General features: G+C 37.6%; 2 protein-coding genes across 4 annotated transcripts; one reads left to right on the top strand and one right to left on the bottom strand.

Annotated features, from left to right (window-relative positions):
* The first annotated feature begins 465 nt into the window (after positions 1 to 465).
* On the top strand, positions 466 to 3,075 carry LOC113304754 (rac-like GTP-binding protein ARAC7). The gene is made up of 8 exons (XM_026553896.1): positions 466 to 782; positions 1,132 to 1,219; positions 1,343 to 1,452; positions 1,844 to 1,907; positions 1,986 to 2,050; positions 2,165 to 2,230; positions 2,374 to 2,480; positions 2,747 to 3,075. Exons 1-8 carry the CDS (start codon positions 681 to 683, stop codon positions 2,775 to 2,777), a joined length of 633 nt encoding a protein of 210 aa, XP_026409681.1. The 5' UTR covers positions 466 to 680; the 3' UTR covers positions 2,778 to 3,075.
* A 432-nt stretch (positions 3,076 to 3,507) lies between these two features.
* On the bottom strand, positions 3,508 to 10,548 carry LOC113303971 (protein EMBRYONIC FLOWER 1-like). 3 transcript variants are annotated; one of them, XM_026553062.1, is made up of 6 exons: positions 10,223 to 10,548; positions 9,076 to 9,100; positions 8,761 to 8,960; positions 7,656 to 7,999; positions 6,194 to 7,557; positions 3,508 to 5,854 (listed from the first exon to the last, which is right to left on the bottom strand). In XM_026553062.1, exons 3-6 carry the CDS (start codon positions 8,814 to 8,816, stop codon positions 3,905 to 3,907), a joined length of 3,714 nt encoding a protein of 1,237 aa, XP_026408847.1. In that variant the 5' UTR covers positions 8,817 to 8,960; positions 9,076 to 9,100; positions 10,223 to 10,548; the 3' UTR covers positions 3,508 to 3,904. The 3 variants fall into 3 exon arrangements, with proteins under 3 accessions (XP_026408847.1, XP_026408846.1, XP_026408848.1); XM_026553061.1 differs by lacking the exon at positions 9,076 to 9,100; XM_026553063.1 differs by lacking the exon at positions 9,076 to 9,100 and having other exon boundaries at positions 6,194 to 7,521.
* Positions 10,549 to 11,476: the final 928 nt, after the last annotated feature.

Genomic DNA, 11,476 nt, shown 5'->3' with positions numbered 1-11,476 from the left:
TCAAAACCTTTGATCATTCCGCTTGTCACCCCGCTACCATCCCACTGTTAGAGTCATTTTCCACTTCACCAATCAAATTGCCACATCTTATCCCAAATTTGAACCGGCCAACTAATCTTGTTTTATACCCAAGAATTCATTTACTCTACAATCTTCACCTGAATTCAAATATCGTCTTTTTATACATGTTTACTACTAACAAAGATTCAAACTTGTAAAGTTGTCTGGGGTGATGTCACTGGCACACAATTAGCAAGGATTAGGTAAAATAGACTGTTGCCCAAAGGAAAAGGGCACTTGGCATTACTAGGGTCAACCAACGTGGAGGTAGACATGTGTATTAGTGTTTAGCTCTATTTATTACTAGAACCTCATTCCTTCTTGGGTACTATTTTGTTGTTGGAAAATCTTGGAAACCCCAAACATACATTTAAAAATTTTAAAGTGCTGTAGTAGTAGTAGGACATTAAATATTAATTTGTTTGTGTCTTTCCTGAGAAGCCTTTATTGGAGGAGTACACTCTACTATTTGTTCTCTTCTTCTTTGTCCATTCAAACACATAGAGATTAGAGAGTGTTGGAGAGAAAGAGATAGAGAGAGCTGCTCTAGACCTCAACATAGTACTGTTTTGTATCATCAACTAGTAGTTGTTTGGTAGAGAAGGTGAAAGAAAGCAAAGATGATGAGTGCATCAAAGTTCATAAAATGTGTTACTGTTGGTGATGGTGCAGTTGGGAAGACATGTATGCTCATTTGTTATACTAGTAACAAGTTCCCTACAGTAAGTTCTTTCATTTTTGCTTCTGGGGTTTTATTTTCTTGCTTGCTTGGGTGTACTTTCATAGATAGACCCTCAAATCTTGCTTCTTTAAACTTCTGCAAGCTCCAAGTTGAGATAAATTATCCAAAATCATGGGTTTTAGACCTTAAAATCATTTGAAATCTTGCTTTCTTTCATTTTAGCTTATGGGGTTTTAGTTGTAGTACAGTTTACTTGTTTTTTTTTTTTGAAAATTGAAATCATGGGTGACTAGTGTTTTTTTCTTTCTAAATTTATTAATAAATGATTATGAATCCTAAGTTTTGTTGCCTTAATTAATGGGTTTGATGTTTTTTTTTTGGGGGTGCAGGATTATGTGCCCACAGTTTTTGACAACTTCAGTGCAAATGTGGCTGTTGATGGGAACATTGTAAACTTGGGATTATGGGATACTGCAGGTAATAATACAAGCCCTCATCATAATGCACTCATTCTAGGGTTTTATGCAGATGCAATACAAGTCCTTCTATGTCTATTACTTAATTGTCATTTATGCCCTTGTGTTTGACTCCAAATTGCAGGTCAAGAAGATTATAGTAGATTGAGACCATTGAGTTACAGAGGAGCTGACATTTTTGTTTTGGCTTTCTCTTTACTCAGCAGAGCTAGCTATGAAAATGTACTCAAAAAGGTATTGATTTTCTGGTTTTCTGTTTTACTAGTTCTCTTTTGTTTAGGTTGGGTCATTTTCAATTCAAAATTCAAATTAAAGTAGTCCTGGACAAAAAAGTGGGTCACTTTCCTTTCAAACTAAAGGCTCCATATCTGAATTCATTTTTATTTTTACTTTTTTGACTTGAAGCTTGAAAATTGTAGTGTCAACTGTCAATGTAGTTAATGTTTGTCGTTTCGCGAACCGAGGGTAGGTTACCCTGTGCACATCCACTGGAGGGTGGTCAGTCACCCCTGTGCCCATCCATAGGGATACAAGTTATGATGATATATCTGTAATTGTATCTGAAAACTGAAACTTGTTGAATCGCCATCCACCGGAAATAACTAATGTTCTTGATATTTTACAGTGGATGCCTGAACTTCGGCGATTTGCACCCAATGTTCCGATTATTCTCGTGGGTACAAAATTAGGTAAGTCTAACATTTCACTTCTTATCCGTATTTAGGCTGGGTAGCATTTTCTGTGTTGATTCAGTGTTGGGTTTACAGATCTTCGCGATAACAGAGGATATATGAATGACCATATGGATTATGGTGCAATAACGTCTGCACAGGTGCCACTTATAGAATCTCATATTATTGATTCGTGTTCTTTTTCGTGTGTCTAAGAAGCACTAGAAATTGAAATTCAAATGTGATTCTGAAGTGGTTGAAAATGTTATGTGTAGGGTGAAGAATTGAGGAAACAGATTGGTGCAGCAGCTTACATCGAGTGCAGTTCTAAAACTCAACAGGTAGTGCTCTTGAAGTGAAAGAATGTTTTAATTCTCACTAACCAAAAGAACAGAAGAAAATGTTTTAATTCTCAGCTGGTATTTCGGATTTCTCATTTCCTGACAATAACTTGGCTTATGATGCCTTCATTTTTATCACCCAGAATATCAAAGCTGTTTTTGATACTGCTATCAAGGCTGTTCTGCAACCTCCTAAAAGGAAGGAAATGCCAAAGATGAGACGGCGAAGAAGTACTAGTCGCTCAATTATGTAAGTGGTTAGAATATTTCAAGTTTACATGATGAATACAGTTTCTAAAGTTTAGTATGCTACAATGGTGGCTTTAAACAAAGAGAAGTGTGTACTAGAGCATAGCATTCGTCGAGATTAGTCTATTTTCAGTGCCACAAAACAAATTTGAAAATATACAACAGGTTTGTGAAAGCTGGACTACCTAAACAAAAAAAAGTAAACTGATGCGCGTGCATTTCAGACACTGCAACTCAATTAACATTTTTCATTTCATATTTTTGCAGGACGGTGATGTGTGGAGGCTGTGCTGCTTAGGCCACTCAAGTGGGATTTATGGGGCAATAGTAGCAGTAGAAGCCCAATCTTGGATGTGAACCATGTTTTGCCTCAATATCTCCTTGGCTTTTGGAGGACTGGTGTCACCTGAAAAAGCCACTTAACATGCTTATGTTGCTTTGTGTAATAGTAGTTTTTTGTTTTGGGATTATGATGGTGTAAAACTTTTTCTAACAAATTGGTTATTCAACTCTATCTCACTCGGTTGTGGCAGAAGGGAATTCATCGTTCTCTTGGGCTAGGATATATATATTATGGAAAATGTCTTTCTTTGTCAGCTCTTCTCTTACATTGACCATTTTGCATAAACTAGATAAATTTCTTCTTCTAGGTCTTTCTGTGAGAAGTATGCTCAATTCTCTTCTGGATAGCCTGCTTGAGACTCTTAAGCAGTGTAACAACAACCTTGAGTAACGTCTGCTGGTGGCTGAAATTTTAGTGTGAAGACTATTCTTACTTGGCTAATTGCAAATCTGAAGTTTCAGAAAATATTTCTAACAAAAGCACAAACCTTAGACTACCAAATTCTGCAGTTAAGCTGTTACTGATTTTCTAGTCAGGGCATAAGATTACCATAAATGAGAAGAGCATCAATTGCTATGGATACAGACTACAGAGTATAAGTTTACTGAATTCTGCAGTTTAGATGATAGCACAGTCCCAACAGACAGGGCCAGACCTATTTCAGAGCCTCTAGTAGAGATTGAGATGCAAAATATCAAGTATAACCAACTAGTATAACCTGATAAACCGTTTCCAGTTTACATTTCTGTTTTAATGCTTATTAATAGAAAAAGAAACCCGAGACGACAAATCTCAAGTCTTATTTTTCACACTTTTCACGAGCAAAAATATAGGGTATTCTTATCTACAAAGTTGAGATATGTAAATGTTCATAGGGTAAATACCTCTACAGAATATACTTCTCAAAATGCGAGCATCAACTATTGCATTTCAGTATGGTGGCTTTGTCTTCAAGTAGCGAACACCGATTATTGTGGGTGACAACCCACCATTCCTTTGTCTAAATCAAGCAGTTTCGACAATGTCCATGTACTAGGCACTCCAGTAAAGTTTTGGAATGCTCCGAAACACTTCCTTGGAATTCAAGGATTCGGATATCCTGGATGAATCGTCTTCTGTCGCTTGATAGGACTTTGGCTACTACTTGTTTCTGGCTTGGAGGATGGACGGCTTCTAGGTTCCGATGAAGGGCTTCTACGTCTAAAGTCTTCGCCTGATAACATGTACATGTTTTCTGGTCCTGGAGCAAAAAAATCAGCCGGATTTCTGTTGGTTGAGCAATCGCCAAGCTTCTCCTTTACAGGCAAGTTTCTCCCGCTTTTGTTGATCGAACTCGGGCCAGGATTTATGTTGGTAGAGCAATCGACAAGCTTCTCCTTTACAGGCAAGTTTCTCTCGCTTCTGTTGATCGAACTCTGGCCAGGATTGCCAGTTACAGGAAAATTTCTCTCTCTTGTGCTTGATCCGACATTGACCACAGGATTTACTATTTCTTGAGGCTGTCCCTTGAACGGCATAGAATTGGAAACAGATGCGGGTTTTTTCACGAAATAGAAGGTAGGAGTAACATATGTATGGTGTTTACCTGAACTGCTTGATCCTTTAGCCTGTCCCATGAATGGCACAGAACCGGAAGCCAATGAGAGATCTTTCCCTGCGTTTTGCAGAGAAACTGGACTCTTATATTTCGAACCTGTAGGCTGTGTAGGTGAATTCTTTCTTTTTGCTAGTTCGTCTTCATGAGCTCCGAGGGATGAAGAAGACAACACTGTTTCCCAATAATTATTTTCCTTAGACCCTGTGATCATCCTAGAGTCTGCATTCTTCTGTGATGAAGCAACTGCACCGAAATTCATAACTGGGGGGAATTGTTCAACAGAATTTAACAGTCTAGAAGAGGGTGGGGGCATCAAAGTCTTGGATCGTTCTTTCTCAAAACTAGACAAATCTTTTTGATGAACACCGGTGGGATAGGGTGACTGTTTATTCAAATTCTGACCTGCATCCATGAGTTTGAGCAAGTGCATCGCTGGGATAGTCTGATCACTGCTATACATATCCAGCGGCCCCATTTTCTTTAAATGACTTCCGTCACCCCTTCCTGCACCCAAAAACTGAAGATCACAATTTGTTCCCTTGCTCTTGTTACTATAATTCTTTTCCTGCTTCTGAAGGTGGATATTACTTGGATCAACAAATGGCAAGTCATGATCCCTATAGAAGATTCCTCTGTGTGATGGTTCAGAGCATTGAGAAGGCCTTTTCGACTTGCTAGGTTCAGCAACAAACATCTCGGGGCCATTGACTCTAAAAGGGGCACTGTTTGGAACCGTTGGAGACCAAGGATGACGGTCTTTTCTACTCGAACTGTTGCCTGAAACTTTCTCAGGCATCTGATGTGCCTCCAAGGATGGGCGTAAAGGGACAGAGAATCTATTATTGGGTAGCATGTCTTCCTTCCAGCTGAGATTTTGATCATAGTTTATGTTGGAAGAACCTCTAGCAGGAAACGGAAAACCTCTTGGTGGTTGATCATGATTCTGTGAAAATGGTGGAAATCCTAATGACCCATGAGCGCACTGTGTTGGTTGGCTCACACTGAAATTAATGTTTCTGTTCTTGCTGACTGCAGGAAATAGGAAACCATCGGATTTTTTCTTGTTTGGTGTCGCAGCTCTACCTTTTGAAGATATGTTATTCCCTTCATTGCTCGAACTATTCTTCTTTAATCCAGAGTTCTTCTCACGCATCACTCTTGACATTTCACTGCCAAGAATATCTGTAATATCCGTCCTGTTAGCACTAGAATCTTTTCTGTTTTCTGTTCTTGACGAGTACGTGATGTTGTGAGTACTCCCTTCACCACTAAGACGCCTTTCATGCTGATTCCTAGCCATTAGTTCGACGATATCCATAGGGATATCATCAAAAGCTGCTTGTTGGGATGCATTGTGGATACTGTCATCATTCTGTGTCACGGAGATGTTCTGTGGTCCATGACAAACGGTACTGCTGGACATACCAGATGGTGCCTGGGAATTACATCAATGTCAAATAAGTTGCTCATAAATAAAAGAGTGCAAAACAAAACATAATCTCCCAATTTGAAGTTTTGGTAATATGCTAAGTGCATTTTTCTGTAATATTCAGGGTTGCTACCATTATTGACAGTATTAAATTCTTCGCATACAAGCTTCAGTAACATGAATCGTATTTTGTACTTGTCGTTCGGTGTACCGTGTAGGGATCCCTAAAACTAACAGTGACTCGGATGTTTCAATCAGATGACTCAAGATAAATAAACACCATAAATAAAAGTCATATATTAAAGCAATGCACCTTATCTTAGTAGCTGGAGAAAAGTTTCTTACCCTGGGTTGTAATTTTAAAGAAACAGCAAAGTTTTTAGCTTCACGCATTTCGCCTCCACCTTTAGCCTGGGGCAAACCATTCTGTTTCTTACTTGAGATAGATTTCTTATTAGTAGCCAAATTGTGATCTAGACGTTGTTGTATGAATCCTGCAGTGAAGCCTGGATAAGCAGACTTTGCAGGAGGGCTACGGCAATTCTCTGTATCTCTCCCTAAAAGCTGGTCTCTCCCTGAGATGCCTTCTGGGCCATACATCAAGAAAGAGTTGGCATCTTGAAGCTGGGAGAAATCCTTGTTCATATCAATATCTAGTCCTGTTCTAGAGAGTGCATTTCTTTTTGGCTTTGAAGGGGCAGTTTCAGCTCCAGCTTCAACATGCGTCTCCTCTTGCCTCACTGAAGAAGATTGGCCAATTTCAATCCTGGACCTCTTCTGTTTCTTCTGACACAAAGTAAGCTTTCCATCATTTATGTGTTTCGTCAGCCGACTTCTGGAATTTACATCTACAGCGTCAGCATTTTTATCAGCTTCACGTGCATGTTCAGCAAAATTCATCATAGCAGGCAGCTGGTCCTCTTCTTGAGAAAACTTAGTCCTTTTCCTTTTATTGCTTGGAACAACTGATTTGTCATTTCCTTCGACACACCCCTGATTATTCAGATCCAGATTTAAATCTATTCCTTCAGCATGAGAAGCTTCCGTGACTATGTTATCAGGGATGGTTTCTCTGACAGAATCACCATCTTTGCAGGATGTGACAGCATCTCCACTGCTAAGAATGTCACTCATTAAACGCACTTTTTGTGCTTTCTTTTTCTGACAAGTTCCACCTGAAACTTCAATATTATTACTGGGAAGATCTTTGGCACAAGGAGCGTTTCTGATTATGTTCACATCATTTTCTCCAAAGAGGTCAGACTCACCCTCGTCTATTTCCTTTGGATAAGGTCCAGCAGTTTGATCTTCGATTGGATTGAGAGCCTCATTCTTATGGCCACTCAACTCAGAAACCCCAATCATTTCCGAATCTGTCACTACCTTTCCAAGTAGTTTGTCAGACTTAGTACAAGGATTACTGCTGCAGATTTCAGAGTTTTGTTTTCCATCTGGTTTTGAGGATCGACCATCAAGACCAACATCAGAAATTTCTTTTGAACCATCAATGTCAGGATTTGCAAATGGGAAGCCGATGGCAGCTCCATAAACAGTTGAATGAACTCCATGCTTTTCTAGCGAAACAGGTTCACTTCCACTTATGTCTACTGTCAGACTAACGTTAACGTCTGGCACAACCTGGGAAAACTCAGTCAACTGGTTCACATTGTCTCCTGCATTAACACCACAATGATTACATGCCCGGCTATCTACAAAGTCGAAAGAGATAAGTCAAGATCCATTTAATATTATCTGAAGACGCATAAGGGATTAGAAAAATATCTAGAAAGTAAAACGGTGTACACACCATCTCCAACAGGGTTAACTGCTACGGCCTCCGTTTCTTTCCTACAACTAGATAACGATGGGTCAACATTCAAATCTAAAGGAGTGTGACCATTATTCTCCTTTCTTCCTCCAAAATTGCTGCCTTTGGGTACGCTTCGCAAACCAGAAGATAACTTAGCTACCTCAGCACTGCTCGGGAAGATGGCATCAACATGAGAATCAGGAACCTTACCAACTTCTATACTAGTACAATTTTGGCAGCGCCAATATTTGAAATTAGGAGCTCGCATAGGAGGAAGTAGCATTCGAGAAAATGGCAAGCAAGCATTCAAATCTTTCTTGCGTCGCTCAAGACAATACCCACTGCATTAGTAAGAACAATAAACTTGTTAAGAAATGACCACCTTAAAACATTCTTCTCCAACTCAATCGATCGGTTCAAGATGAATCCTAATGCACTTATACCGCTCTATAAGTTCAATAAAATGACAAAATGTTGTTTTATGTTTCTTATTTTTACTAATAAGAGGAACCATGAAAGATGCTACTTTAAACTCCACCACAACACAAAAAATAAGAATCTTATGAGAAACCTTACAAAAGAGCAACACAAGAGGGAGTACAAGGGTCATTTTGAAAAAATAATACCGTGGTTAAATACCGTTTATAACCATAAGTCGGAATCAAGACGACATATTTACTTCTTAGTTTTATCGAATTTTAGGGGCATAATCGAGAAACGACTTTTTCCGACCTCGTAACTGTCTCTAGGGTTAGTGGAAAAAAAAACCCAAATTTTAAAAAAAAATTAAAAGTAAATTGGATGAAGATCTGAAAAGGAAAAGACTCCCTTCCCTAAGCATGGAAACAAGATGCCAAATATATTGAAGGATCATATCATTTCAGAGCAATGAAATAGGGATAGCATTATTAGATCCTGCCTACACCTGGAAAACTGATCGTCTTCTAAGCGAAACAACTTGGACTTTAAGTGAATATTGAATCAAAACATAACATAAACCAAGTGAATGCAGAATATAAATTTAACTTAATATGAATCGTCTAGAAAAGTTAGCAGATACTGAACATATATGATATATGAATATAGAAAATCTTGAGCTTACCGCATAGAGAAGTGCCCACATCCTCCGTTCTTCTCAATGTTGACATTCGGCGCCATAGATCCTCAACTAGGGCAAAAAATAATGCTAGATTTGGACAAAAAGGCGAATCCCTCCTCACACAACCTTTCTCATAATATTCCTCTCCTCGATCTTATAAAGGCAGCAAAAAGATTTGAAATCCCAGAGGAGGCGGTGTATACCTACACATTGTTAACCCTAAAAATTAAATGCTGATTTGAGGGTTAAAAAATATTAATTACCTTCAAAAGATAGAAAGAAGAGAGTCATCAATTGCTAGGCACGAGATCGCTCTACCTACATCGAGTGCCTCTTTGTGCACCTGCTTTAACAGAGGCTGCACATTACGTACAATACTTTTCATTCATTTAATCCATATATAGGAGTAGAACGGTTCAGGTTAGGAAATGCACAGCCGTTGTAAATTGCAACGGCACGGTGTATACAATCCAACAACATGTGCATGCCTTACAAGTACATTGTTTTCCAACTAGGAAACTACTGCGGTAGCATGCATTTTGCAGTAACATATAAATATATAATACATGCATCAGCCTAGGAAATGCAACTTACATGAGAATATGAAAAGGTTCAAGTTTATGAAAGCTTACTATGACTGCAACTAATTAACTAAGTCATTCCTACGAGAAATCCTCCGCTAGTAATTCCATGTTAATGATGTTCGTATATAGAACAAAACCTTGTCGAGTCACGAATTTGTATAGATGCATGTAACCAAAAGGAACTTCCTTAGTCAAGCATATAAGAAACAATGTATACATACGATGATCACCAAGCTATAACAAGCATATCGAATAACACGCAATCCATAATACATAAATCAGCTATTTGGTTTCTTACTTAATCCCAAGGCCACTAATTGCAAAATTCCTCAAAAACTAACGTCAAAACTTCAATATAGCCAAGTTTTTGAGCAAACCCATTCCCTAAAATTAAAGTGTATCACATAAAATAACGTACTTATAAGGTTACAAGATTATACGAACATCAATACCTACCCTTTTATCTCTTGTATCTAAATCTTGTCATGCAATAACGTAGTTAAGGCAGAATCTAAAGCAAAATAACACTATAAAACCTAACAACTAAGTAAACCCTAATTACAATTAAAAAAACGTTTTTTTCCAGTTAAAAAAACGTTACAGTTGTTATAATTAATTAAATTGAAAAATCTTCTTAATTAAAACCCAGCTCAGATATGAGTGTTAATTCAATTCACTTAACCTAATTTGCACATATATGAAAGGAAAGCAAAAAAAATCCGATCTCTTTTATTTTCTCAAATTAAAACTCACACCTCTTTGACCAAAAAAAAAAAAAAATCGATAAAATGTTAATCAAGTGAAAATTCTAGAACTATCAAGAGAAAAAGAGAAAGAATCAAGATATAGATCAAAAAAAAAAAGATTGAATCGGCACCAACCTGATTAGAACAGTACTGTTTTTGTTGTGGTGGTTGTTGAAGACTGAAATTTGAGATGAAAAATATGAGATGATCTTCTCTTTTTTCTATTCCAACAGCTCCCAAATTCTCAAAACCGCGGAGATCTATGAACAATTTTGACGCAGACTATTTTCTTGAGGAGCTGTGTTATAGAAAGAAGATAATTTTAGGACAAAATAAAAACCAAACCCTAGAAATTTTAGGGTTTCCGATAGCTTATATCTCGATCCAAGAGAGGCAAGAGAGAGAGGGATGAGAAGAAAATGAGAGTGAATTTCTTTGATTTTCTATTTAAACTTTATATATATTTATTTAATCTATTCCGTGAAACAAGGTTTAATGATCCCGCCATGCCATGTCAGCATCTCACGAATTTTTTGTTTTATTTATTTAATTCGTAAGAGAGAAAACAACAACAGCATGAGGCATGTGTGGTGGTGGTGTGGTGGCCCAAATCTCACTGTCCATTTATAAGGCAAACAGAAACCCTAATTTCATTAAGGTAGTTGACAACAGAAAAGAAAACCCTAACTTAACCACTGTGCCGGCCCTGTGGTTAAAAGTAACTAGAGCACTGACATTTTTAAACCCTAAAATTTAACCCTAATAACCAACTAGACCACTGAAATCACTAGGAACCAAAAGATGGATAGATAGATTCCTTTTTGACCCTATCATACGTTTGTTGCCTTTTATTATTCTTCCCACCACCACCGTCAAATCTCAAAACTTACCACTATTGCAGAGATATGTAATGGATTAGGGTTTTCTTTTTTACTGTTACAAATATGCCCCATTGGATTTATGGTATCAATTTTAGACTGATGCTAGGAATTGTAAGTTAGTTACTTGGTTGTGATTTGGAGGAAATATATATGTATCTGGATAAAAATGACTGTCTCAACAAAAATTGGACTTAGGGTTTCTGCCTTCAGTTTTGATCTTTTTTTAGAAGATAGTAATCTCAAGTTACTGTTACGAATTATTTTAGATTAGGGTTTTATTACCGTGAATTCTAGGTATTTGGACAAAAATACCCCTGTAAACAAAGTTGAATGGTTATAAGGCAGTGCCTTTATTTCTTTTAAGTATGTATCATTTTGGTTATAGTGTGTCTAGAGACCGATAGTATTTATTGCTTATCAATTCCTCTTTCTTCGATGGAAATCTATCAATTTAGATATGAAAAATAATCTTTGGAGAGATATTATACGGAGTAATATTTTTATTTTG

This window comes from Papaver somniferum, chromosome 8 (assembly GCF_003573695.1).
Source record: "Papaver somniferum cultivar HN1 chromosome 8, ASM357369v1, whole genome shotgun sequence".
Taxonomy (NCBI): domain Eukaryota; kingdom Viridiplantae; phylum Streptophyta; class Magnoliopsida; order Ranunculales; family Papaveraceae; genus Papaver; species Papaver somniferum.
Note: the sequence above shows the minus strand (reverse complement) of the source record. Positions and strands in the feature narration are given on the sequence as shown.